The following is a 27905-nucleotide window of genomic DNA, read 5'->3' on the forward strand; positions in this document are numbered from 1 at the left end:
GCTCTGAACAGTGGCAGGTTGGTTTTGTTTCAATTTAAAGTGACAAAAAAATCGAATCAGAGATAAACTTGTGATGTAGCTTTGTCTTTTTATCTGCGGTTTGCTTTGAGAAAAGCCAGAATGACAATGTCATAGTAAAGTGATCCTATCAGCAACATTTGCGGGCAGACTTGCAGAAATAGGATGACCTTGGCTATCTGTTTTTATGGATTAAAAAAAAGCAACGTGCAATTACCCTTAATGAGGACAGTCTAATTTAAGCTAAATATGGAAACAAGAAAGCTGAAGTCGTATCTTTAAATCTGTAATATGATTAATGGGTGAGATGGATTGGAAGTATTTCCTGGCTTGTTGAAAGGCCTTGATTGAAGTGATTGCGCTCTTAAACATCACTAGCCTTGCAGCAGCAGCAGCAGCAGCAGAATGATGGCTCCAAATGATTTTCCCTTTTGGTGACATGCATGAAATTTTAAATACATCATGATTTTTTTCCCCCTGCTGATGCCTGTTTCAGCGCTACTTGTCACTGCCAACATTACAAGGTTAAATTGGCTTTATGTCTCTGATATGGACTGATAAATACATAATAATTGCAGATAAGCTTAGATATCTGAATAGGGTAGCTTCTGAAGCGTATTCGCTTTCATTACGTTATGTACTATATGTGCTGTAGTATATTTTTCAACAGCATTCTGCGTTAATTGGTTGTCAAATGCAGATGATTGGTGTGATAGGCTGTATATCTCTGCTTCTTTAGGCTCTGTCAGGGGAAATGGGTCCGTTCCTGTGCAGCGGCAGCCACCTGGCTCAGAGGGATTGCCAGCCCAGTGCCCTGAACTGCTTTGTGGAAGCCATGTCCCAGTGCGTTCCTCCGATTCCCATCCGCCCATGTGTGCTGAAGTACCTGGGAAAGACACACAACCTCTGGCTCCGCTCCACTTTGATGCTGGAGCAGCAGGCCTTTGAAAAGGGCCTCAGCCTGCACAGCAAACCCAAACAAAGCACCGAGTTCTACGAACAGGAGAGCATCACACCACCTCAACAGGTAAACGTGTAGAAATTTACCTGCTGTTTTTGGTCTTTCCTCATCTGAGAAAACCCTCGAAAGCTTTGTACGGGATTTTGGGTTCACTTTCTGAAGCTGCTCCCGGTATTTTCTTTCTGAAGTGAAGACAAACATTGTTGAGCTTTTGTTTTCTTTTGATTGAAAATTCCCCTTTATCTTTTTCTGTTCCAGGAGATTTTGGACTCTCTAGCTGAACTCTACTCTCTGCTCCAAGAAGAAGACATGTGGGCCGGCTTGTGGCAGAAACGGTGCAAGTTTCCTGAGACTGCCACAGCCATCGCCTATGAGCAACACGGCTTCTTCGAGCAGGTGAGCATTGGTTTTGTTGCCATCGCAGTCAAATCCTCGTCCTGGAAATAAGTTTTACTCTCATCAAGATTCCATTTAATGTTGACTGTTTTTAAAATTGATGAAGTTTTCAAGAATTCAGGATATCTTTAACATTCCGTCCACTTTAAGGTCAACTAAGACAGACAAAATGCTTAACAAACTGTTGTGTTTTTCAGGCCCAAGAAGGTTACGAGAAAGCCATGGAGAAGGCTAGAAAAGAGCATGAGAGGAGCAATGTGTCCTCGGCCATCTTTCCTGAGTATCAGCTGTGGGAGGACCACTGGATACGGTAATAAACAGAAAACCCCCCTTTTTTTTTCAGAGAGCCGTCTTTCTTACAATTTAAGAGAACCTGCAAAACACAACTCACGAGGGGGCTTTATGTTTAATATCTACTTGTATACTGCATGCTGTGATGCATGGTATTTATTTAATTTATTCAATAAACTCATGGACATTTAATGGCATTTTTACGTTTTGTGCATGCATGGATTAGTTTTAAATCTATTTAAGCTACATATAGTCATAATTTGTGTCCATTGTGTCCAGGCCAACCTACTTTATTTGGTCATCTAAATTTAATACAAATGTTGAATCCGGATCACCACCTAGCCTCCATGAAGGATCAAATCAGTTGGCCTATTGAAAAAGTTTTGTACTTTTTAATTGTTGGCCAGGTTTTACCAACCTTTACCATGTTTTGCATTACAAAAAAGTCTCAAAGTAAAAAAACAAAAATAAAAAACGGATGCAAAACCAGTTGGATGACCCTAAAAACTGCCAAGAGGCTTATTCAAATGTTTGAAAGACAGAAAGTATGAAACAGCTTAAATAATAAACTCCGCTGTTCCATCCAGGCCATCCTCCTGGAGCAATGTCTCCTAATGACGTACTGTGGTTCACACTAATTAAAGAGGCACATTTTATTGCAGAAAACTTCATTAACGAAGCTGTGGCACATTGAAAGGCGCATTATTCAACTTCCCTAAACTTTGCGAACCCCCTTGTCTTCTTGTCCAGATGTTCAAAGGAATTAAACCAGTGGGAGCAGTTGACAGAATATGGCCAGTCTAAAGGCCATTCCAATCCTTATCTCATGCTTGAGTGTGCCTGGAGGGTCCCTAATTGGCCCGCCATGAAGGAGGCTCTGGTTCAGGTAAGGCGTGCGCATACGCAGTGTGGAGAAATCGGCGGCCATTAGGGGCTTTTCCAATCACGCATGCGGACACCAGCACACACCTACACACACCTACACACACCTACACACATGCTGCAACCGCCCCCAAAACTGACAGAAAATAGTAATTGTAACCACAGGTTCTCATTATCACAATCGCAGACAGAGTGGAGCCTCTTGACTTGAACCTACTGAACCCGAGACTCTGCTTAATGACCCCCCCACTCCTGTTTCTGACACACAGCTTTAAACCATGGTCCCTGTCACTGCGAAGTACACTTTCTTATATGAGCAGCACCGGAGCCCTTCCTCGAGCCCAAACCATGAAGCCAAAGTTGTTCAGTCCAGCTGCATTTATTGGGCCACAGTTAAAACACAGTAGCCAAAGCGCAACAACTAGTATTGCACTTGACTTTACCCCCCCCTCTGTCCTCATCCTACCTTTATTCCTTGGTATGTTTCAAAGTCCTTACACACCGGCAGCGAATTTGCTCTGCAAATAATTCACTTTAAAAAAATTGAATAAAATAAAAAAAATACTTCTTGAAGTCAATGCAACCTGAGACACTGGCAGCGAATTTCCGCAGAGTGAAAAAGTGGCTGGTATTTTTTCGTTCTTGTATTGAATTTTGTGGAGGCGAAAAGGTGAACAGCTGGACCTCTGACCTATCAAAATGATGTTGGCATGTCGATGACGTCACATCAAAACGTCGGTAATTTGTTCTGTCCCTCTGCAAACGTGGAAAACGAAAAAATATTTTATGACAACCAGGAACTTAAAAAATGTGGTTTAAAAAAAAACAACCTTTTTGTAACCACCGCTGTTTAACCAAACATTTAGTGTCTTCCACCTGCTCCGCCGTGTAATCACCTGACTTATATATCCACCCGGCCCACACAACACACCCTCTCAAGACAGGAACCCCCCCCGCCCCCACAAAAAAACCCAAAAACTTTAAACTTTAAATTTTTAGAAAAATATTGCCGGCGAAAAATTAGCATTCTTTGCGTCGCTTTGCCTATTTACTGCCCGGTGTTAGGACCTTCACTGTTGACAGAATAGCGCACCATTTGTTGTGTCCAGTTCCTCCACTTCTGTTTCCCCTGCTTTTCCTCTAGCGCTTGACATCCCCATTTCCCCTCCCACCCCACCCGCTCTCACCACATTTGCTCTGAAGCTGTGGTCGCAGCAGCTAATATTTACGACAGCTGCTTGTGTGAATAATTACCCCGGCGTCTGCTGCGGGCTGATTTGTTTTATGGCGGAGGAGAGGAGCGAGGAATAAGTCGCCAGCCTGCCTGCCTGCCTGCCTGCCTGCCTGCCTGCCCACCACTCACCAGCTCAGAGGCACAAGTCCAAATGTCCCGGCTTCCAATTAAAGCTGGCTTTTTGATAAGGGCAACACTATCTCCAGGATATTCATCAAGTGTCACCGCTCATCAGTCTGCGTTGACAGATTACTGTACTTTTCCCTCCCAACGAGGAGCTTGCACAAATACACACCCAGTGTTTGCGTTGTGTTGTTACTCTTTATTACTGTTACTTTATTACTATTTTCCTCCTCACCATGGCTTTAACAAGCACAGCATGTTAATGCACTCAGTGTTCTAATCACCAGCGGGGTCTTTCTTCCTGTCCTCGGGTTCCATGTCAGACTCGTCTGGTTTATTAGTCATCAGCACAAGACTGCTGAAACTTCTCAGAAAATAAAACAATTGGAATTGGTAATTGTATAAATTTGTCCAACTGCTGAATTCAGTGAGCAAAGTGTAGTCGTTGTTTCCCCTTGAATGTTTACATTTAATTAAAACTGCCAGACACAAAACATTGTCTCGTTAACAACATACGCCACCTGTTTAGATGGAGTTTTTCCAATTTATTTTGTCTGCAACTCACAGCTGCAATTGCTTAGATTTTAACATCAGTGTCCTGCTATTATTCCCTCTGTTCGTCTGTCTGGCTCCGAGTACACTGTATCACCCTAAATGTTTTAATTATCGCTTTTCAAAGATTATGCAGGGATGATTGCTGGCAATAATAATAATGGTAATGATGATAATAAACTTTAGATGAGTAAAGGGCTTCCACATTATAAATATTGCATGTTTGTTTTAAAATGAACTGATTCGTCGCGTATCAATGTGGCCTCTCAAGTACATGGGTAATTTGCAGCTGTTTCCCTTCCTGAGCAAATGCACTCATTTAAAAAAAAGAAAAAAAAAAGAAAATGGAAAAAAAAATCTCAGCCAAATGCCTTTCGTTGCCAAACGAGCAATAAGTTATTCAGTCTGGAGTTGAACTGTGTTTTTTAATGACCAGGTGGAGCTGAGCTGTCCTAAGGAGATGGCATGGAAGGTGAACATGCACCGAGGCTACCTGGCCATCTGCCACCCAGAAGAGCAGCAGCTCAACTTTATCGAGAGGCTGGTGGAAATGGCCTCCAGCCTGGCCATCCGTGAGTGGAGGAGGCTGCCACACATTGTGTCCCATGTGCACACGCCGCTGCTGCAGGTTAGTAACACACAATGCATGAAGAGCAGTTTTTTTTCATGTGGTGAAAATATCCTCCCTTGGTTTTTTTTCACAATAGGGGAAAAGAAGTCATCTTATTTTGATAGCCGCTCGAGGAGGGGGCTCACTCAGAGATGGAGTAGTTGTGTTGTTGAGCAGCTGCTGATAACGCCCTCTATCTTTCTCTATTATGTTAAATTTAGATGGATTGTTGAAAATATCCAGAAAAATCTCACCAAATCTTTCATTCCACCCGGGGAGATTGTAACGGACTGGGGCGAAGATAAAGGCAGAGAAGAAGAAAAATTGAAAAAAGCCAGAGGGTGAGCAGAGTAGGACAGAGCCAAGGAGAAATCCAGGGAAGGAGTGGGCAGGGAAGAAAGTCAGGTAGTTTAGTGAGGCTGTAATTACTTCCCCGCCATCAGATACCGTTTGATTAAATACCTGCAGCAGAATTACATTTACATGATGAATGGGATGGTCTGAATCAAGGTTAGAAATGGACCATCAGCTGATATTAACAGATAATTGTGGAAAATATTGTATTGCCTAATTTATTTTGTTTTTCAGAGATGTGATTTGGTAGCCAGGTGTGGGGGATGCTGGTGGTGGTGGTTTAAATCTTCAGCAGCACTCCGGTGCACTTCATTTATCTTTTCAGAATGGCTCTGTGACTCGGGCGACTTCTCTCTCCTCTGTGTGCACGGCTTCGTGCGTCTCTGTGTTGTGTGTTTATGCGCGTGCATACGCGAGAGTCCAATCATTTACGTTAGCCAAGGGAAACTGAGCCATTTATTCCTTTATCCGCCAAAAGCTCTCCATACAAAACACATATCTTATATTCACGACTTCTTGAGCCTTGGAAAATGAGAAGCTGAGACGCCGCAGATACACTGGGGCTCAGATGCAATTTAAATCAAGCTATCATCAAATCCCAGCGCTCAGCAGGCTGCCCATCGATGGATTATCACCCACACTATCGATTATGACTGCTGGCATTAATATTGATTGATGAGCAGTTATAATGGAATGATTGATTATATGTTCACAGTGCGGCTTTGGGCCAATCAATGAGGCTTTTTTTTCTCACAGAATGAGATAGAAGCCCTCACTCATCATTTTCCCATTTTCTTCATCTTTGTGCCCTTTTTCTGCTCCATTCAGACCAGATTCACAGTTCAACCATTGTAGGAATCTATTTCTGCTGCATTCATATTAAAGATCATGCTTTAGATTAAACTTGTGAGATTAGCACAAATGAATGACCTTAATTTTGTTGTTAACAACCACATCATTTTTTTTTTTCTAAGAAGCACTAAGAATTCACAGGTGTTTGTCAGGGGCTGAAGTAGAGATCTGTGGATTTAGCTTCCTATGAGGTAAAGATGTTTGGTCACGTTGATCCATTTCATTTGGGGAGGCTTTTAGCCCCTTGATAGTTGAGTAAGTCGGTGACTTCAAGGGAGGATTGCTTGGTATTTTCTTTTATCGCCAAATTGTCCACTTCCTTGAACAGCAGCAGTTATGAGTCTCTTTTTCCACTTACACAGCATGCTTTTACTCTACTAACAATCATTTTTCCATTAGCACTTTGCCTCAGCATCGTCCTCAGCGAGTGTCAACTTGGAACAACTTAATTTTTATTCTGTACATCTCTGGCTATTTTTCCACATCCATTTATCTTCATCATTTATTTATTTTTTTTAATATGCATATGTTATTTAATTTTATCAGTCATTTTCTGACCCATCATGCCGGCGCGCCACACTGGAAATATCAAATAAGAGACTTTGATGATTATCAGTATTGTACCACATTTTTAACGCAGTGTCCTGGTACATGAACAAGAGCAATTTAAATCTGAACTCTGTTTCATAAAATGCGTTTCTATGATAGAACTAATTTCACAATGTAAAGAACTAAACTCTCACCAATAGTAGCCCTTACTAATTACAGTGGATGGGTGCCAGAAATCATGCAGCTTTTGAATTATGGAGACAATTTTTGAAATAAAATACATTTAGCATTGCACCATACAAATAAAACCCAAATTATACGACTGCTACTTGACTTTGCCGTTCTGCTATGTCTTCCAATTTGCCTCAAGAAAAAAAAAAAAGTTGATTTGACAAAGATTGTTATTGTGACGCAGAATGAGGAATGTGCAAGAAATTCAAAGCGAAGGCCTCTAAATTAAGAATTATGTGTTTACCAGGCGGCACAGCAGATCATTGAGCTGCAGGAAGCAGCACAGATCAATGCAGGGCTGCAGCCAGCCAATCTGGGCCGCAACACCAGTCTCCACGACATGAAGACTGTGGTGAAAACCTGGAGGAACAGACTGCCCATTGTCTCAGATGACCTGTCCCACTGGAGCAGCATCTTCATGTGGCGCCAGCACCACTATCAAGGTACTTTGCGATCTAGAAATCCTGTTGAGGTCTCTGAGGTTTGGAAAAATAAATAGAGAATAAATGACTTTATTCCATATTTTTTTTTGTCCTTAATTGAACATTAAGGATGCATCACGCTAAAGCAAATAACTGGTTGGAGGGGCGGAGAAAGAAGTATATATTTTTAAATGCCACGATGTTCTCCTGCCCCTCGGGGTGTCTGTGCATTTCTAAATGTCAGCTTTGTGAAACACTCCATCGCTCACTAATGGACATAACTCATGCACACACGTTTACCTTCTCAGCGGCTCAGCTCTCTCTCCCATGGTGACTTTGAAACCATTCAGGGAGGCAGCCACTGCAAAATGTGATGTCTCAAGCAACTTGAGCTCCCACCAGCACTGCGAGGTGCTGAAATAATGGTGGAACCTGTTCTGCAGCCCCGTGCCAATGAAATCCACTTCATTTATTCTGACAGTTCCAACTTATGTTAAAATGAAATGGAATTTTCCTGATGAAATTCAAAGCCACGGTCCATTTGCTGTTCAATATGTTTAGTGTCCCCAGTGCCCTTCTGCCCGTGTTATAACAGGTGCTCTGTCTGTGAGCAAGAAGAGTCCTAGCCAACATTCAACTGGCTTTAAGCTTTCCTCTTTTACTGATTCTTGTTGGACAAGGCACTGTATCCACTGCTGTTTTGCCTCCGTCTTCAGCCATAGTGACCGCGTACGAAAACAACACGCAGCACGATCCAAACAACAACAACGCCATGCTGGGGGTTCATGCCTCGGCTTCAGCCATCATCCAGTATGGAAAGATTGCACGCAAACAGGTAAGTTCTCATCTGGAATCTCTTTTTGTATTGTTGAGAATTTGATCTGTTTGCTATTATTGTTGCTGTCATTTATTTTATGACATGATATTATATTATTTATTAACGTACGTGAATTCTTTTCATCCATGTTTGCCAAACGTGTCCTTCCTCTAGTGCCTGGTGAATGTGGCTCTGGACATCCTGACTCGTATCCATACCATCCCCACCGTGCCCATTGTGGACTGCTTCCAGAAGATCAGACAGCAGGTCAAATGCTACTTGCAGCTGGCTGGTGTCATGGGCAAGAATGAGTGTATGCAGGTAAGAGTGTGCCCGACGATATGCTCCTGACTTTGTTTTAATAGAGGACACGTCATGTGACCAAAGCGTCATCAACACACCACACTCGCAGAGGTCCCACTCGCACATAACGCAGAAATACTAGTGAAATGTTTTCAGTGGATGATGCAGTGTTTCTGAATATCGTCATTTATATGATTAATCCTGCAAACTCTTCTGTTTGACCTGTTGTGAAGTTTTGCAGGGTTCTTTTTATTTTCACTCCTTATGCAATGGTTGCAATGCAACTACAAACTCCGATAACGAGATCAGATCACAGCCATTACCAAAAACAGTTCAACAAAAAAAATGAAAGGAATAGAGTTCAAACAGGTAGAATAATGTTTTGTGAAAAGTGTCCTTTTTGTTTTTTAAAGGTCAACATGCAAACATTCTGCCGAAATAAGCATTTTGCCTCAATCCACACATTCTTACAATAGCATAAAACAGCTCTGTCATAGATGTCCTGATTTAACTGAAATGGGTCAGTTTGCTTTTCATGCTTTTCACATCATGCCAACACAGGTTTTGGAACAGCTGTGCACAGTGTGTCTAAGCATTATATTAAGAAAAAACAGTCACAATGTCAGCTTCTTCCTTGTTTTTTTGTTTTGTTTTGTTTTTTTAACACTCTCATTGTTCATTCATGAACTAATGGACACCTTGGGCTTGCAGACCTCTGACCAGGGATGCCATGTTGGGTTCGATGCTTGTGACAGCCAGTCTGAAGTCCTGGTGGACATTGAGTCTGTTACGCACTTTTGTTTTTATTGTTACAAGGGCGCTGAAGGCGGTTTGACTCCAGTTGACTCCAGTCTGGGCGCGCCGGTCTGTCCTTTGACAATCCAAAACTTTGACACAGAATCTGCTTGAAGGTCACGAAGTTCATCTTCAAGTCGTCTTTTGACATTTTTTTTTTTTTTTTTAAATTCTGTGTTCCAGTTTGCACACAAGTGCCTCCACAGTGTCTTTACACTGCACGACATTTGATTCAGGTCCCTGCATTGGCTTGTTTGTTGCATTGTAGAGACTAAATGTGTCTGCCAGATATGCCGTCTTGATCCAAAACGCATCTGTCAGCGGCTCATGCAGTCGTTGATCGTGATCTTGCAAGAACTCCGTTATTTTTTTCCTGCAGTTCCATGAAACGCAAAAGCATTGTCCACGTGACAAGCACCTCTCCTCTGTGTTTAGCAGCAGCAGCAGCAGCAGTGTTTGATGCGCTTGATCTTCACACAGCTGGCCAAACAGTCGCTTGTTCTATGGGCGAGCCTTCGTGAAGTTTACAGCTTGAACAACAGTGTTGATGGTTTCGCTGAGGTCTTCAGAAAGGTTTTAACTGGCCAGTGCTCAGAGATGTAGCATGCAGTGGAAAATAACGCACTCCGTGGATTTTTCCATCAGTCGGCTGTTAGATCCCTTGTTCTTGGCCATTATTGCTGTGGCCCCCGTCGGTCCCGCATGCCACAAGATGCTCTTAGGACATGTTGTTGGATGAGAAATCAGAGTCCACCGCTAAAAATATATCCTGGCCTGTTGTTGTCGATTTGTTGATGTGAGAATGTCTTGTTTCAAGTCAATGTACTGCAGATAAATGATGAGCGCAGACTCGCCTGATGCGGTCGTCGTGTCATCCAGCCGGATGGCAAAATGAGTTTTCCTCAGTTTCTCGTGCAGCTGGTGTTTGGCAATCTCCAGCAGTTTTATCCGTCCCGCCTTTGACTGTGTTGTCAGAAAAGTGGGACGGTTTTCACTTTCTCCGCTACCTGCGGTCCACACAGCTTCTCCACAATGTTCAAGCAGACGGGTTTAATTAGCTGCTCCCCAATGTTGTGCAGCTTTTTAGCCTTGGTGGTTAACAGAGAGCACTGCCCACTTTTTCAAAAGCCTTTCCAATGTCCGTGGATCTTTTTGATTGTGCCATCGTCTTCTTTCTCTGAAAAAAAATCCCGACTTTCACCAACAGTGTCCGGGTGTTTTGTCTCCTGGTGTCGTGTTTCAGTTTAGTTGGCTTCATGCTATCATTAGCTAGTTTCTCGCAACAAAAAATGCATTCTGGACGCCTGCTGCGCTGTCCTTCGATGAAACCAAAATCCAAGTAACTCTCGAGACATTGCCTCACTTTCTTCTTAGATAGCGATAAGTCATGGGCACTTTTCCGTTGCTCTGCCATGGTTTTCATTCATAAAGCAGAACAGTGGAACGCAGAAAAAACAAGTTAGGGTGCATTAGCAACCTGCCGCTCGCTATCTGACCTGATGAACGTAACTGATCACAGAGGTGCAGCGTGCTTGATTTAAAAAAAATATATAAAAAATATATATATATATTTAATTGCATTTCCAACTTTGTACAGACTTTGATTATACCATTAGATGAATAATGGTTTATTAATTTTATGTTTGCTTTTTTTTTTTTTTTCCTTTAAACAGCCAAAGTCTCGCGCCCCCCCTGAGATCTCTGGCGCCCCCCAGGTTGGGACACCTGGGGCTAGACTAAGAGAACTGTTAATCAAAGCCAAAGGCACAGTGAGTGTTGCTTGGAGTGGGGAAGTAGTAAAAGCAAGACGGGCTCGAGGCAGCTTAAGGTGACAAGTTATAGAAAAGAGACTTATGCCAGAGTGTAACTCAGTAGCTTGCTCTTAAGCCCTTGGAGTACACTGATTAATAGGAGCAGTTCAGCACACCACGAGTCATTAAAGTGCCAGTAGACACTCCTCGCTCCCTCTCTCATTCCCTCCTCTATCTCATCTCCTCTGCTTCTCCCTGCGTCTCTCTCCTGCTACACATCGTTTGTCACAGCGGTACATAGGGGACACCTAATCAGAGGCTCGCCATAATGGAAGTCTGGTTCCCTTAACGCCACTCCTCTTAGTTCTTAATGAACACAGAGCTTTTTGTTTGTTTTTCACGTCGGATTACGGCCACGCGTTTCTTTTTCCATTATTCCTGTTTTCTGCGACTGTAACCGTTTTCACAGCATTTATTTATTTTATTTTTGCTCCCAGTTAAACGTGTCTCGTGTCTGTTTTGTGTTTTTTAGGGGTTGGAGGTGATCGAGTCGACTAACCTGAAGTACTTCACCAAGGAGATGACGGCCGAGTTCTATGCTCTGAAGGGCATGTTCCTGGCTCAGATCAACAAGTACGTCTTCCACTGTTTCAGATTTTACTCTTAAAATCTACTGTGTAATATTGGCTTGATTTATGATTTTCATAATAGTAAAGGCGTACTACCCATAAATACATTAATGAAAGTCTGTACTCGCAGTACAATAAAAGTCATTTGGCTTTTTCCTACCCTTAGAACGGTTCTCATATATACTGTATAAGAATCTACTTGGACAATAAGGGTCTTGCTCTTAAGTTAGCTGCCATCTTGCTACTCAGCCATAGTGCCCTATATACGAAACGCGGCGTCAGTGAAATATTTACACACCGGACCTTGAAAAGAACAAAACAAAACCGCCATTTTTTCCCATCTATTCATTCTGTACAATTAGAAACGGTCAATTAGGTTTTGCATGCGTGTTTGATTCCATCAGGGAGCAGCAGTCGCACTACAGCTGCACCTTCCGCCTCAGGTTGCCGCAACTCTGCGAGCGCGTGACGCTGAAGTCGCTGCCGTGGCAGCTCTTATAGTTAAAAGGACACCCCTGTGTCATCAGTGCCGCTGATTTGTTTTTGAGCTGCAGGGTTTGCCGTTGGATCACTCCTCATTTTCCTGGTCCTCCACCGGCCCCTTGAAGACCCCTCCAGCTACCTCACAGCCCCCCACACTCCCCCACCCCGCCATCTTTGGCATGACGGCGCCTCCTCAGGGGCGAAAAGACAAATTGCAGTGGACTTATTAAATGTATATTCAGCTGAGTAATTAACTTGAGGCAATTTACCAGATTCCAGCAGATCAGCAGAACTTGCCTCCACCTTAGCTGTGGGTTTTTTTTCTGCAATCATTAACTTTCCCCTACACCGGGAGAGAATTCACTGCAGAGCGTGGGTTACGGTCGACGGGGTGTGTATGTGTGTGCGAGCGTACATCCCAGCGTGCATTTTGTGCACGCATGCGCAACCGCACGTGCAAAGGATTTGGGGGAATCATTCAATTAAACGGGTGTCAGAGATTTGACAGTCTGTTGGGTGCCGGCGCCGCTGTCGAGCAGGGGAGCAAAAACTGCTAATACACTTTTAACAGCGGCAAAGCGACTGCTGTAACCCCATTAAGCGGTACTGGGAGGGTATTCGGCTCTCTCTCTCCCACAGCAATCAAACTTATATTTCCTAATCGAATGCCAAAAATGCCTTTTATAATAACACATTCTAATTGATTGGCCTGGGAAACATTATGCGCTCAGTAAGTGGGAAGTAGTTTTGGAAGCACTCCTGAAATGGAGCCCCGTTTACTGGCTGGAGCTCAGTCAGGACTATTTTTTCTTTTTGTTATTGACAGGTCTGTCTTCCTGTTCTGACTGGAGGGGCGAATGTCTTCAGAGCCTCGTGCATTGAGTTTAGTCACCAAAAGTCTGAAATTGTGCAGAAATTATGCAGACTGTGAGAGGTTGGAACACCAGCAGCATGATAAAAATAGATAATTATTTTATTCATATATATGTGTGTGTGTAGACACACACAAACACATTTGTGTCGAGGCTGTGTGTGTGTGTGTGTGTGTGTGTGTGTGTGTGTGTGTGTGTGTGTGTGTGTGTGTGTGTGTGTGTGTTGATGCCTGCCTTCCATTTTTTTGCCATGCAGTTACCAAACAGTAATACAGTGAAGGGATAACTGATCGATCTACTGGCAAGATTTTAAAAACTCAGGATTCTCAATTTTAATTGCTTCTGTAGACGCGGAAGCAGAGGCTTCTGCACAGTGGCTGGGTTTGTACACACACAAATGCGGCCACTGCAGACTTTTTTTATTTTATTTATTTATTTATTTTTTAACCTGGGCCTTTAATTTAAACTTTAAAATTGAGAAGTTATTATGCTCACGTGTCATCTGAACTCTGTGTTAAATGGATCGCTCCATGCAGTGTGACGGAACTGGGCCGGACTCATTACAAGCTAAAAGAGTGAACCTCCAGCGACATTAATTTCTTATGGGTTAAATGCCTGCTCTGTAACATCAAGGCGAAAAACCATAAGAAATACATCAAATGAAATCTGCTTCTTTTTGAAGTGTAGGTCATAATGTGTTCCATACATCATCCCTCCAACCTCCCCCAGTTCTGATCTACATCCATCTCCAATGCCCTTCATTCCTCTGTCTCAATCATCTCTCCCTTTTTATAGATATCATCTTGATTTATATTTACATCGGCTGAACTCTTTTAAACCTGCTATTCTTAGTTGTCCTCTCCCCTCTCACACTGCTGCACCCCGTCGTCTTCTCCTGTCCCCAGGTCAGAGGAGGCAAACAAGGCCTTCTCTGCAGCGGTGCAGATGCACGACGTCCTGGTGAAGGCCTGGGCCATGTGGGGCGACTATCTTGAGAACATCTTTGTCAAGGATCGCCAGCTGCACTTGGGCGTCTCGGCCATCACGTGCTACCTCCATGCCTGCCGCCACCAAAACGAGAGCAAGTCCCGCAAATACCTCGCAAAGGTGAGAGCTAAAGTCGGGTAGGGGGCAGAGGCGGGGGTGGTTTGTCTGGTTGAACTATTTGGTGTAAGTAGCATTTCTACGGAAGAGGATTAGGGCCACAAGAAGAGAAAAAAATTAGGACATATTCCCCCCCACCCCCAGTTTCCAATTCGAGAATAAAGAACGACGAAATTTCGTGAATGAATCAGAAATTTTGCAATTTATGTCAAAATGTCGAAAGTGGAAAGGCTCTGTGCGCAAGTCTAGTGATGTACTCCGTTTTCGCCAGTTTCCTGATTACTGTGGATGAACCTTGTGGGATACACCTGTTTTCAGCAGTTTACTTTTAACTGTGGGTAACTGGGTTCATCCACCATCCACCCAGTCTACTCGCCAATTTCCACTTTATTTGTGTCGACTTTATTCACAAAATTTCGTCATTTCTACGTTGACCTTTTTCACAAAATTTTGACTTTGTTCACGAAATTTCAACGTAAAACACGAAATGATAATTTAAATAAAAATCTCCTTCCTGTAATATTTTTTTTCACTTCTTGTGGTCCTAATCGTCTTTCGTAACATTTCAGACATCAGCCCAAATTTACTGAATCCGAGTCCTGAATTGAGTGCGGCAGCTTCCACTTAAACACCCTGAAACTGTGGCTGTAACTTGGTATCTGCACTTCAGATTGGGTCATTTTATTTTGAAAGCCCTGGCTTTTCTGACCTCCTCCAGCTCGTGCGCCGCTGGTGCCGGAGAGAATGAAATGCATTTGCTCTTCCCTCTCAGCCTCGGTTGCAAGCAGAGAGGAGTAATTTGATTGATTATAGACTGAGAGTGGACATTGCGGACGGCTTCCCACGGCAGATCGATGGTGGAGTCGAGGCCGTCGGCTGGCACAAGGGGTTAACAGACTAATGGTCTCCCCTGACGCTCCAGTCTCGTGACCCTCTACACGGGACGACCTTTTTCCTCACAGTCAGAGCAACGCTGCCGTACATACCAGCAGAGTGAGCCCAGTGTGGGAGGTACAAAGATGTACTCTGGATAACAAGCATCCCAGAAAGGGAACCTTTCACACTGAACATTGCAGGCGCGTTTGTAAAGCAAAAACGATATCTGTGAAAACTTTTGTGGCGACACAACAACATTTTTTTTATGCCGAGAAGCAAATGTCAGGTCGACATTCAGCAATATATTCTCTAAGCGCAAGGACATGTTGGGCAAGCAGAAGCTCAAATACATGAGGAAATGGGAAATTTCTTAAAATGATGCCAAGGCAATGATGCACAGTCAGTCTTGTGTGCGGCTGAACTGAAAAGCTCTTATTTTTTGGTGACCTCAAAATCTTTTGTTGAAGCTGAACTGCATAGAAAAAGCTGCGTTTGCAGAAAGGCCCCCATTCACGAGGAAAGGGCCATAACTGGCTGCCTCTATGGTTGTTTTTCAGAGTTCCTCATTCACAGGCCGGGAGGATAAAAATAAGAGTTCCTCTGCTTCCATTTTACATCTTAATCTGCTGTGCCTCCCAGGGTCGAGTGTGTCAAAAAAGTGTTTTATATATATTTTTTTCTTCTGGTTGACGTCCAAGTTATTGGACTTCAGCTGCCAAAATGGGTCGGAAGCGCGAACGCCAGGTGGAACAAAGTGAAATGACCGGTTATTATCAGTGATTATGCACAATCAGAGGATGAGCGTTGACTTGCCATAGAGAGGAAGTTGGGGGGGGGGGGGGGTGGAGATAGTGAGTGGGGCTAATGACTCATGTCATAATGGAGAAGCAGACCACCACACTGGCCAAGTGGTGGGATCAATGCAGGAATGCTTTCAGCCTCTCCGGAGGAAATCTTGCATTTTGCACGGTAAATGTAATCATTGTATTTATTTATTTATTTGTATTTATTTATTCATTTGTTGGTCACCCCCTCTTTTTCTCACCTTGCCTCCTCTGCTATCCCCCCCTATACCACCCCACCCCCGTTTCTTTGTTTCCCATCCGCAGGTGCTGTGGCTACTCAGCTTTGATGACAAGAACACCCTGGCAGATGCCGTGGACAAGTACTGCATTGGAGTGCCACCCATCCAGTGGTTGGCATGGATACCGCAGCTCCTGACCTGCCTGGTCGGCTCAGAAGGCAAACCTTTGCTAAATCTAATCAGCCAGGTGAGGCCTTTTATCAGTGAAACGCCATCATTTCAATGCTTGTTTTGGGTTTTTTTTAGGAACGCCCTCGCCGTCCTGCTCCACACATTTGACATTTATACTTTTCCCATCGCCTCCAATTTGTGGGTTCACATCCCTAGTTCTTTTATTTTATTTCTTTTTTTAGCAGTGTGTGGGTTTTCATCATTAACCTCCCCCCCACTGCAAGAAATGTAATATTTTATACATCTGCACTGTGGGATCAGAGCTTGGCAATTAAGACAAGGGCTAATTTTCTGTACTTAATAGAGAATAATTTCCACACAGTTTGAAGTGGTTGATCTTTAAAGAGCGCTCTGCTATAACAAGCAGCTGTGCGTCACAGCATTAGAGGGATATTGTGTTGAGGACATGGGGGAAAAATAGAAGCGACAGGAAAGATAGGTCTTTAAAATGTGTGAGCTGCAGCAGCCTCGTGCAAAGGCGGCCTCGCGCTGCAGTGAGAGCTTCAGTTCTCCTCCTTTCAAATAGACAGCGAAGAGCTGCAGAATGGAAAATCACATTTAATTGTAAAAGCTCATTTAGACTCTGTTTTTTTTTTATGAAAATAGACAGATATGTTCACATTGTACAGCTGTTATGCAGCTCTTATAAATTAAGCATATTAATTTCTGTTAGCTGTATGAATGAATCACCACATCGGCAGAAACATTCTGAATCACTGTGGGTTTTCTTGTATATTAAACAGTATTTTTTTCCCCCTCAAAGCTTTATCGGCAAAATCTTTTTCCTGCTGGCAGGTTTTAGTGCAGTTGTTTAAGTCAGCAGAAATGCACTGCTGTAAACTGGTGTAAATGCTAATAAACTGTGATCCCGCCTATTAACCCAGTGAAGTTTAAAGGCCCCCCCCACCCCACCCCACACACACACACACACACCACCACCACCTTTTCTTATTATATATAAAATCATCACCACATCTTAATGCAAGGTGGGTGCTGTTTCTGCCACTCCCTTGAATTATTTAAAGTTTCTCTCAGGCAGCGGGATGTTTAAAAAAACGTATGTTGAAAAATTGATGAAGGTGAGCAGAAGAGTGCCTGGGGGCAGGCGGGAAGATGAATCAGAAGTTAACAGAGAAGCTCAACACCTCAGCTCAGCGCTCCCTCCTTCCCTGCCTCCCTCTCTCGCTGGCTGTCTCCTGCTTGTCTCGCCTTCACACTCGCCTTTTTTTTCTTTTTTAACGTCTGCCCACCTCAGCTTTGCCAAAATATGACATTTCTTATCTTCCCATTAGCGAGTTGATCTTTGGATCCTCCTCTTCCTCGCTAACTCGCCTTCCTCTTTCATCTTCAACCCGCCGCTAGCCGCCACCCAGAACTCGCTAACCTTTCGCCGTTACCTCTGAGTGTAAAGAGTTTTCAAACATTTGCAGTAAAGACGTGTAACTAATATACGATTAGCTTAAGTTGGGTACCGTACATACAAATGCAGGGGTCGTGCCTCGCAAATCAAGCAACGAGTGAAATACTTGAAAGTGCAAGATGCAAAGGAGGCTTTTCTGCCTCGGCTGTGGCTTTATGCGCTGGAAGTGCTGTATGGACGGCTATATTCAAGCCACGAGGGAAGTGAAAAGTATTTTTTTTAATCTTTGGTTTAATTTAAAGAAAGTTTTGTGTATTGTATTCTTGCTGTATGTCCGGGCTGATCTGGGAGAGACCTCTGCAAAACAACTTGTTTTTTAATCCTGTAATTACTAGAAGCATTACTTTGAAGCAGCTGAACGTCTTCCAGAACGATGGACCTGTTGGATTCCAGAGGGGTCCATTGAGTGCGTTCTTTTGTGTGATAGTGAGATTTATAGTTCCCCCTGAAGATGTGGGTCGGATGTCGGCAGGTGGGGGATGGTGAAAGGTTTATTAGCCTGTGGCCAAAATGTGTCGGAAGGTTTTTCTTTCCCTCCAGCTTTCTTTTTTATTCCAGTCTGGCATAATTAATCATCAATTTACTTCTATTCATACTGACCTCTAAGGTGGTTTAGATGTGCTGCTATCTCCTTCTACCCTTTAGGCATCTAGTGGCTCCATAAGGGATGAACAACCTGTGTAATTCTAGCCTGTAAACTGTGATCTGAGCCCTGAGGACACTGCAGCACGTTTTTATTTGACACAGTTTTGTGTTTTGCATAACTTCCATTGTTAAGAGGTCATTTCATGCAACTGCAGCAGGAAAAAGTCAAGTTTTAGACAGTGAATCAATTGGCTTTCATCCAAAATTACTGTTTTTCAGCAATGTCGAAGGGACGGAAGTGAATGACTGTTACTTCTTGTGATGCTGTACTAATCGCACTGGTTTAGATTTCTTGATCACTTCTCAAAGCACCTTGTCTAGTCGCTAACTATGTCGTGATCGAAATGATCTCTAAGGCAAAGACAGATTTACAGCGTCAGTGGACCGCAGTCGTCCAGCAGTTTTCCTCTCCCAAGTCCGGGCTGAATTTATTGTCTGCCGCCTGTCCTGACTTCAACCATTAGGCCTTTTAATGTTGCGATGCGCTTTTCTTGAAAGTCTTGAGGGCAATTTCATCATCCGTCACCTCGAGTTTTGCGATTCAGCCGCAGAGTGTTTTTAACTTACTCAACTCCCCCGACTGGAAGCTCGAAGCGCCCTCTCGATTAGTGCAGGGCTGCCTGTCTGTATCGGCGCCATCTCTTTCTTTCCCTCCACGTCTTTCTCTGGCACACCCAGCATCTCTCACCCACTCAGTCAGTGGCTCTGTTTTGCTGTCCGTCTCCATCTCTCTGAGTGAGAACCTTTGAAATGTAATACGTGACCTTTTTTTTTCTTTTTTCTCCCGCTGCCAGGTTGGACGAGTGTATCCGCAGGCTGTCTACTTCCCCATCCGCACCCTCTACCTAACGCTCAAGATCGAGCAGAGGGAGCGCTACAAAAGTGGTAAGTCAACACAGTTGGCAGCGCTGTCGCGCCTCCCACCCCGAGCAAACCTCACTAGCTGTGCCATCGACGGTGAATCATTAACTGTGCAATCGATGCCCGTATGGCAAATTCGGTTTCCACCTCCCCCACTCCCCTGATCCCATCCTGACATTCCATCTTCTTACACTCCCTCTCTGACCAGACGCATCGGGACAGCAGCAGCCCAGCTCAGTCGGAGCCCAGTCCCATTCGGGGGCCTCGGACCCCGGCCCCATCAGGGCCACCGCCCCCATGTGGCGCTGCAGCAGGATCATGCACATGCAGCGGGAGCTGCATCCCACGCTGCTCTCCTCTCTGGAGGGCATCGTGGACCAGATGGTGTGGTTCAGGGAGAACTGGCACGAAGAGGTGAGAAAAGCAAGGGTGCCATTTGTTTGCTTGCGTGCATCAGACTTTGTTGCTTTGTGTGTTGTGTTTGGGCAGATCAGAAGGTGGGAAAAATGAAAGCTAGTCGGCTCTGGTTCTCCTGTATGTGTGAAAGCACATGGTGATGTTTTAATGTGTCGCAACACCCCGTCAGACACTTTAGCATAACTTTACCTCATCAGGACTTTTTTTTTTTCAGTAACCATCCGGTTGCTGCTTCACTTCAGCCAGTGGCTATTTTAGCCGCTGCTAATTGCTTGGGCGTCACTGAAGACGGCAGACACTGACTTGACACTGGAGCAAATTGGCACCGTCTTCGCTAGGTGGCTGTTTTGTGGGTGGAAGGGAAACTTGGTGGGGTGGGGTGGGGTGGGGAGGCGGCAGCAAGCGAGAAGCCTGAGACAGGTGATGGATGGGTGCAGCGAGCGTGCAGAATGGGGTAAGGGATTAGGGGCCGAGTGTGGGTGTGTGTGGGTGTGTGTGTGTGTGTGAGCCGGCTCGGGGCTCTCTGTGGCAGCTGTAGGCTCGACGCTCGCTTCCACGGGGATAACATCGAGCACGTTACACCATCATTTACACCTGTATCCTCTCCCTTCCTTTGATTACCTGATGACGCTGCACCGTTTCTCATTTCTTCCTCAAAAAGTTGGCGTCTCCTCGCTCCTCTTGCTGAACGTCCATTGCCCAGACGTCGGACTCCACAGACTTTTTTTCAGATTGGAAATTTGCCAGCTAAGGAATATTTTCTCGCTCTCTGCGTCCGTGTCTGTGCAGGTGTTGAGGCAGCTCCAGCAGGGCCTGGCCAAGTGCTACTCCGTGGCCTTCGAGAAATGCGGCGCCGTGTCCGACGCCAAGATCACGCCGCACACTCTGAACTTTGTCAAGAAGCTGGTGAGCACGTTCGGCGTGGGCCTGGAGAACGTCTCCAACGTGTCCACCATGTTCTCCAGCGCCGCCTCGGAGTCGTTGGCGCGCCGGGCCCAGGCAACAGCCCAGGACCCCGTCTTCCAGAAGATGAAGGGCCAGTTCACAACAGGTTGGTCTTTGCTTTGCTTCGTACCGGAATGCACAGTTGAGAGACGATACCAAATATTCGATGGTTTACATGGATGTTCTGTTTTCTGAACTGAACTCTGCTAGCTATCAGCTGTAAGGAGCTCAGCATCGCGTCGGTCTCCTCATTAAAACGAATCACGTTATCTTAAATATTGAGATGTATATTTCTCAATGCAGCAGTTATAGAGTTAAAGCTCGCTGGAGGAAAATAATTTTCTCTCGGCATGGTGTTGTGCAACCTTAATGCAGTGCAACCTCATTTTGGCTGCGTAAGTGCTGTCTAATTGAGGCTGGCGCTGGACACTCTGCACACGAATGATACTGCTTTTAAACCTAGTGTACTCGCGAAGATAAGGCACTTCATTTTGCTGTCCTTGTTTTGCTTTGTTTCAAAACAATAGCGGGGAATTAAACATAAAACCATTCATTTGAGGATTAGAGTTGGCATTGCATTACCAGCATTAAAAGCCCTGTTTTTATTGGTTTATGCGAGCAATCAAGGTAAAACAATACACAACAGTTACTAAAACAATTAGCGTATTCCCACCCGAGCTTTTTTAAAACGCGTTGGATGTTGAAAGAAACGGGTTATTTTTATGATGTAATTGAAGCACCAAATTAAGAATGTGAAATGGCAACAGTCTTTTAGCTTGTGCGCCGTTGATGGCAATTTGAAGCTCGCTAAAACCTCTGAATTTATAATTGGCAATTTACATATTTACCAGTGGGGACTCTCAAGAGCTCTGCACTGATGTGACATCAAAGACGAGGCGTTGGAAAACACTGCAGGAACGGGGACGGCTCTCTGATCCCTTTCCCATTGTTGGATGGCATGTATCAAAAGAGACATTTCTGTGATATCCGTGCGCAACTCAATGAAGCCTGCGGTCATCGAGATTCATATGCAAGCTGTGGAACGCGACGGGACGAGGTGCGCTTCGAGTTAAACCCAAGCTCCCTCAGAGAGTTTTTTTCACAAAACAGTCATTCCTCTGTGTCTGGGAGCCACATGTCTGCTTTCCTACATTGCATAAGGGAGTTGAACCGCAGTTCACTGAATGTGGTTAAAACAAGGACCGTCTGCAGCTCCGGAGGCCTTCAGCGTTCAAACTCTCTGGCTGAGCGCACATACGTGTTTGCTGAATTACAACCGTGGTTAACAGCCCGGCCTCCGCTTTCATTGCACCCCCCAGACCCCCCTTCCGCCTCCTTGAAGCAAACTCCTCTGTGTCCCCTCCTCATCTCTGCTCTTTTAGTCTTTTCTGTGCTTTTCTCCTCCGCCCACGGCTAGGCGATTTTACACAAAAATAAAATCCCAACTTTAGTCTTTGAAAACTCGATTTTCAATTTTGATTTTTTTGGGGGGGGGATGAAACTACAAAAGACAATAGAACAATCTTTATTTCAAAAGAAAAACAGCAAACAAATCTCCCTCCTGGGAATGCAGTGCAACTGAAAGATACTGGAGATCCTCCTTGGGTTCAGTAAAGTGACGACATTTACAGTCTTCTTGACCAAACAAAGATGAATCCTTTGGGATTCATTAAGTGAGGACTTCACTTTCACCAAACCTCACTTTAAAATGAACAGGTTCTTCATAAACAAAGATGAAGTTCCCTTATTTGGGAATAAAGTGCAAACTTAAGAACCAAACACAAATGAACCCCCCTGTTGATAAAGTAACAATCTTTACTGTCTTTCACCAAACATCACTTTAAAAATGAAAGCTTTTTCCATCATGAACAACGATGAATGAATAAATTGCAAAACGTTCATATTTTGTAAAGTAAAGAGAGAAAAATATAAAGGCGCACAGCCTGGAACATCGTTTTGACCAATAAAACCGATTTCGGTTTGACATTGATCAATCGCACAGCCCTACCTCAACCGGTCCTCAAAGTGGCCAATAGAGAAAATGTGTTTGGAGGACAAGGGCAACAAGTGAATGAGAAGATGCAGGTGAAAGGAAATCACCTGGCTGGGAAGAGGAACAAAGTGTCACGGTCGAGAAAGATCCGACCAACGCAGAGTCGCAGACGAGCAGCGATTATCGGGTGAGAAACGGCGTGCGCGAGAGGAAAACGCGTCCACGAAGCGCGTTAGTGAGCCGCGGCGTGTGAGCAGCGCGCTGGCCGGCTAAATCGGCAACGCAAGCCAGAGCCGCGTGAGCGGCGTGCTGATGAATCTTCCCAGATGTTGCGGCGCCAGCTGTGCGCAACACAGCCAGGCGTCGCACGGGCTTCTGCCTCACAGGGTGCCCGCCGACCGTCGCTGCCCAGCTGTCCCCGCGCCGGTGTGGGAGCCGGGGCCCGACTGAAACAAAGAAAAAAAGGAAAGAAAGAAAGAAAAGGCGCAAGCCCTCCAGAGCGGAACAAACAGGGTTTACAGAGCTGCTGAGCAGTCAAGCTCCCATTCCCTGCTCCGCGTTAGTGGCTCACTCGCTTTCACGGGGTTTGTGGGTCGTAAAATATGGGTTTATGTGTGCACATATAACATTTGGCAGCAGGGAGACATTCAAATCCAATTACGGCGAACGCTATTTGCATGAGTTACTGTTTTAGCAGCGAGTCGTGTTCCAGTGACTTTTGTCAGAGGAGCTTTTTCCGGACAAAAATGCACAAGTTGCCTGCCATTTTTAATTCAATGCCTATTGCATAGTCATTTGTCAAGCTAAAATCGCATTTTCTGCAGTCAAGTGTAGTGAAGGAAAAACAAATAAATAATCCCTCGAAGCCTCGTCAGAGTTACAGTTCCGGATAGCGGCGGCTTCAGAAACGCGTCGCATCTGTTTTACGTGTGAATTTTCAGCCCAGTTTGGGGCTGGCTGGCGCACACGCCGGCAGTTGCTGCATCCTGGTTCTCAGTCTCCCAGAATCGTATCATCGCTCCCTCTCCTGAGGTAATGATAGCTCTGCCAACAGCTCTGGCCCACCCGCTGAGCCGGGGGCCTCGGCAGTAGGTGAAGCAGCGCCAATCCTCCGCCGCGGTTGGTCGGTCAGGGCGGAGCACCGTCCCTGGTTGCTGCACAAGGGTCAGAGATCAGCCTCCACACACCAGCACACAGACGTCCCCCGACTGATGGGTTCATTTGGAGCGAAAAATAACTGCTTTCGCCCACCGAACTTCGCTCTCGGCGGACACCTTTCGTAGTCGTCGCATTTAATCAGTGCCATTCAGAATAAACAAGCGCTCGTCGACTGATCAGGTGCAGCATTGCGACAATTGGAGCATCAGTCCGTCGCCGTGATGACGCCGCGTCATTAGCCCGGTCCTAAATGTGTTCCTCAAACGCACCGCTGCGCCGACTTCAAGACGAGGCGTAGGAGCCTTGCTTTTAAATGGCGGGGTGCGTTCAAACGCCAAGATAGCCGTGCTACGTTTAGGTGAACTATTGGTCATTTTAGCCCCATGTTTAACTGTGTGTTAAGTCATTATTGCATCTGTGCCTTTCTGAGTAAAAGGTTTAACATCCACTTGTGATGGAATAATAACGGTGTTTTTCCAGCACTTTGGGAGAATGAAGCCTGGCTGCCTTTTATTTTCTGCCCTTTTCTTCTTTTTCTTCTCCCCGAAAGCATCGCAACCCCTTTTTCTTGCAGCGCTGAATTGTTGCTGGGTTGCAGTTCCGCGGGACTGTTTCAATTTGAGCTCGGCTATTGAGGCGGGGGGGAATTGCAGGTGGACGGAGAGCAAAATGGGAGCCCTCTGAAAGAACATTGGCTGCTTCCAAGGGCTTATTTAAAGTATTAGGGGGTCTCTCACTCTTTGGGAGATGGAACGGGTTTGAAATGGCGAAGGCCTTGCAGTTTTGTGGATTCATTATTAACAGGCAGCACAACAGGGTGCAGTGAAATAGGCGAGGGTACGTGCGTTTGCGCATTCAACTTCCAGAGATGTCCGGGGGGGCTTTGGTCTAAAATGGAAAACCTGCCCGGCTCACTTCCCCTCCTTCCGTTGTTATTGCCGCAGCTCATCACAATACGCTATGTGCAATATGAGTCGTGCCTCGAAACGGGAATTTAATACTTTAAGACTCTCATTTTCATAGCTCCTAATTTAATCAGCTCCCAGCATCCGACGGGGGGTTTTAAGTCAATAGAGCAAACAGCTCTGCTCGTGCTGCCAGCCTGTCATGAATAACTTAGCTGCGAATTTCCCTCAAGCAAGGCAGCACGCAGCTGGAGTGGAGCGGCCGACAGGGCAGAACACAATATTTAGAACGGACAATCCCTGTTTTTGACTGGGTGTAAACACCGCCCTCCCTCAAGCTGTCATTGTGAAAAATTGGTCGCTTTTAGTCCTGGATAATGGTCATTTCACTTGGATTAATGTTTACCATTTGAAATCAGTCTAAGTTGACGTTGTTTGCCGCTTGCGTGTTTGAGCAACTCCCTGTATTTTAGCAGGCAATCCAACTGGGAGGGTTTTTTTTGTTGTTGTTGTTTGTTTAACAACATGTGTGTGCGTGGCTGCAGGTGAGGTTAAAGGTCTCCACACACTCCATAGTGCACTTGGGATTCCTTTGTATGTTGAAGTATTGCGCTTCACGAGCAGCCTGCATCCGTTTCTGCCCACTTCTCCTTTCCCCCCCGTTGACGTTTAAACTCTTCCTCTCAGTCATCGGTGCTGGATTAGGCACAGGGATGCAAATTATTGATTGATTCATTAATCGTTATTTGATTGACCTTATCGATCTATTAGGGATTAATTGATAAGTGGCGATTTTTCCTGAGAACCTAAATTTCACAATGAAAAATGTCCATGGAAGACAACATTTAACCCGTAAGTAATGTTGAGGGTTCAACGTGACCCATTTTTACATTAGAGAACAATAACAACACCCTAAACAGTCATCATTTGACTTTAAGTTGATTTCTAATGGGTCACATTTCAACTTAAAAAAAATAAAATAAAATAAAGGTTGTTTAAAAGTTACTTGTTCCAGGTATATTTTGACCATCACAGTATCTACAGGAGAATTGCTCTTCCCTACCACTTCACTGTTATGATATCAACTACCCTCGTAAAAAATGTTTAGTTAATTAACTCATTTAATCTCATCGATTACATTTTTAATCTAACATTAATCTTTGATTGATTAATTGTGAACATCCCTAATTAGGAAGCTAGAAGGCAACAGATGCTACATTAACACCGGTTTCCACGTCATTGCATCATTCTCCTTTTGTCTCCTTCGCCAGACTTTGACTTCAGCGTGCCTGGCTCCATGAAGCTCCACAATTTGATCTCCAAGCTGAAGAAGTGGATAAAGATCTTGGAGGCAAAGACGAAGCAGCTGCCCAAGTTCTTCCTCATTGAGGAAAAGTGTCGCTTCCTCAGCAACTTTTCGGCACAGACGGCCGAGGTGGAGATCCCGGGCGAGTTCCTGATGCCCAAACCCACCCACTACTACATCAAGATCGCAAGGTGAAGGACTCCTCAGTTCATGGACATTTGAGCCTTATTCACTTGGTCCCCATAAACAGATGCACCGATACCACTTTTTCAGTTTTAACAAATTTGTCATATACATACACATATAAGTGGTATCAGTGTTGTAGTATTGGCACTTATTTTACAAGTAGGGTACTCAACCCCTGTGTCGGTACCAATACCTGATACTGGTATCAGTGTTGGTGCATCTCTAGCCATAACACAGAAATATTGCCTTAAAATCATCCCAAGGATGAAGTTAACAGAACAGAGTGGAAAATTAAAGCTTCTTTTCAATTTGGATATTTCTTCCTGCTCTCTCCAGGTTCATGCCCAGGGTGGAAATTGTTCAGAAGCACAACACAGCAGCGCGCCGACTCTACATCCGGGGCCACAACGGGAAGATCTACCCGTACTTGGTGATGAACGACGCCTGCCTCACAGAGTCGCGGCGAGAGGAGAGGGTCCTGCAGCTCCTGCGTCTCCTCAACCCCTGTCTGGAGAAGAGGAAGGAGACCACCAAGAGACACCTCTTCTTCACAGGTGCGACTACGAGTGCACGGCTGCCTTAAGGGGGAGGAAATCCAAACAGGAAATTGTTGCATCACATCAGTTTTCGACGCGTTCTGTCCTGTCACTGCTGCTCACAGGAAGCTGCCGGTAGTCGGCCTCTCCTTTCAGTGTTTGCTCCGCTCCACTCACTCAAAACACACAATTGCAATTTGCTTTCAAATGCCATTTCCTCTCCTGTCAGTCCCTTGCGGTCTGCCTCAACCCAGATGTTTGCCCACTCTCCATTTATGCATTGATTGCTTTGTTTAAAACACAAATATGGAGGGGGAATTTCGCAGCACCCGGCCAGCTCACTTCCCTCTATCCGGGACGGCTTCTATTGATTTTGGTTCACCAGTGTGTGGAAATATCTGCTGCTCTTATACTGGGAACGCCACGCGCTGGGTTTCACCTGCGCTGACCCTGCGCAGTGTTCAGCCTTCAACACTGAGCACATTCACTGCCACCGTTTCCCAACCCTGCAGTATTTTGGTTGCAGTTTTACGATGTCGTGAAGCTGCTGTTGTTTGCCAGCAATCACAGTCCTATGTTTACACACAGTCTGCCTTCTTTACCTCGTTTCACTCGCTTTTGCCCTTTTGCCTTATTTAGTTATCGCTCCCCCCCCTTTTTTTTTTTTTGCCACATATTGCATCTGACTTGTCTGCCTCTCCTCGTGCCTGCAGTGCCCCGAGTGGTGGCAGTGTCGCCTCAGATGCGGCTGGTGGAGGACAACCCTTCGTCTCTCTCCCTGGTGGAAATCTACAAGCAGCGCTGCGCCAAGAAGGGCATTGAGCACGACAACCCCATTTCTAGATACTACGACCGTCTCGCCACCGTGCAGGCCAGAGGCACACAGGCCAGCCACCAGGTATGAGAACCCTCATGCAAGCAGCAAAGTGCACGCACATCTGTCTATCTTCTTTAGACAGTGTTCAGTTTCACTGCGCTTCCTTATTTAGGTGTATTTTTGGATCTCATCTGCGTCAAAGAAAAATCCATCACTGACTGCTGTCACATGGTGATCCTTCAAAAATAAACTACAAAAAAAATACATTTCTTAGTTTTTTAACATCACCCCCAGGCTTCCATCAAACAGGAAGGAGTTCTGCCCAAATGCTCTGATGCGCTGCTTTGTGAAGCTCT

General features: G+C 45.0%; 1 protein-coding gene across 4 annotated transcripts in view; it reads left to right on the plus strand.

Annotated features, from left to right (window-relative positions):
• trrap (transformation/transcription domain-associated protein) overlaps nucleotides 1-27905 on the plus strand; it is a 68982-nt gene that overhangs the window by 36303 nt on the left and 4774 nt on the right. For 3 of the 4 annotated variants that reach the window (XM_076034664.1, XM_076034665.1, XM_076034666.1), the window contains exons 53-70: nucleotides 758-1045; nucleotides 1238-1375; nucleotides 1573-1685; nucleotides 2417-2552; nucleotides 4894-5085; nucleotides 7301-7496; nucleotides 8192-8310; nucleotides 8467-8613; nucleotides 11064-11159; nucleotides 11674-11774; nucleotides 14031-14232; nucleotides 16215-16376; nucleotides 19220-19310; nucleotides 19495-19700; nucleotides 20493-20754; nucleotides 25976-26201; nucleotides 26533-26750; nucleotides 27446-27630. In XM_076034664.1, coding sequence (XP_075890779.1) covers nucleotides 758-1045; nucleotides 1238-1375; nucleotides 1573-1685; nucleotides 2417-2552; nucleotides 4894-5085; nucleotides 7301-7496; nucleotides 8192-8310; nucleotides 8467-8613; nucleotides 11064-11159; nucleotides 11674-11774; nucleotides 14031-14232; nucleotides 16215-16376; nucleotides 19220-19310; nucleotides 19495-19700; nucleotides 20493-20754; nucleotides 25976-26201; nucleotides 26533-26750; nucleotides 27446-27630 — 3078 coding nt within the window. The remainder of the gene's footprint in view (nucleotides 1-757; nucleotides 1046-1237; nucleotides 1376-1572; nucleotides 1686-2416; nucleotides 2553-4893; nucleotides 5086-7300; nucleotides 7497-8191; nucleotides 8311-8466; nucleotides 8614-11063; nucleotides 11160-11673; nucleotides 11775-14030; nucleotides 14233-16214; nucleotides 16377-19219; nucleotides 19311-19494; nucleotides 19701-20492; nucleotides 20755-25975; nucleotides 26202-26532; nucleotides 26751-27445; nucleotides 27631-27905) is intronic. The other variant, XM_076034667.1, reaches the window with a different exon arrangement.

This window comes from Nelusetta ayraudi, unplaced genomic scaffold (assembly GCF_046127955.1).
Source record: "Nelusetta ayraudi isolate G7.1 ecotype Tasmania unplaced genomic scaffold, CSIRO-AGI_Nayr_v1 ptg000042l, whole genome shotgun sequence".
Taxonomy (NCBI): domain Eukaryota; kingdom Metazoa; phylum Chordata; class Actinopteri; order Tetraodontiformes; family Monacanthidae; genus Nelusetta; species Nelusetta ayraudi.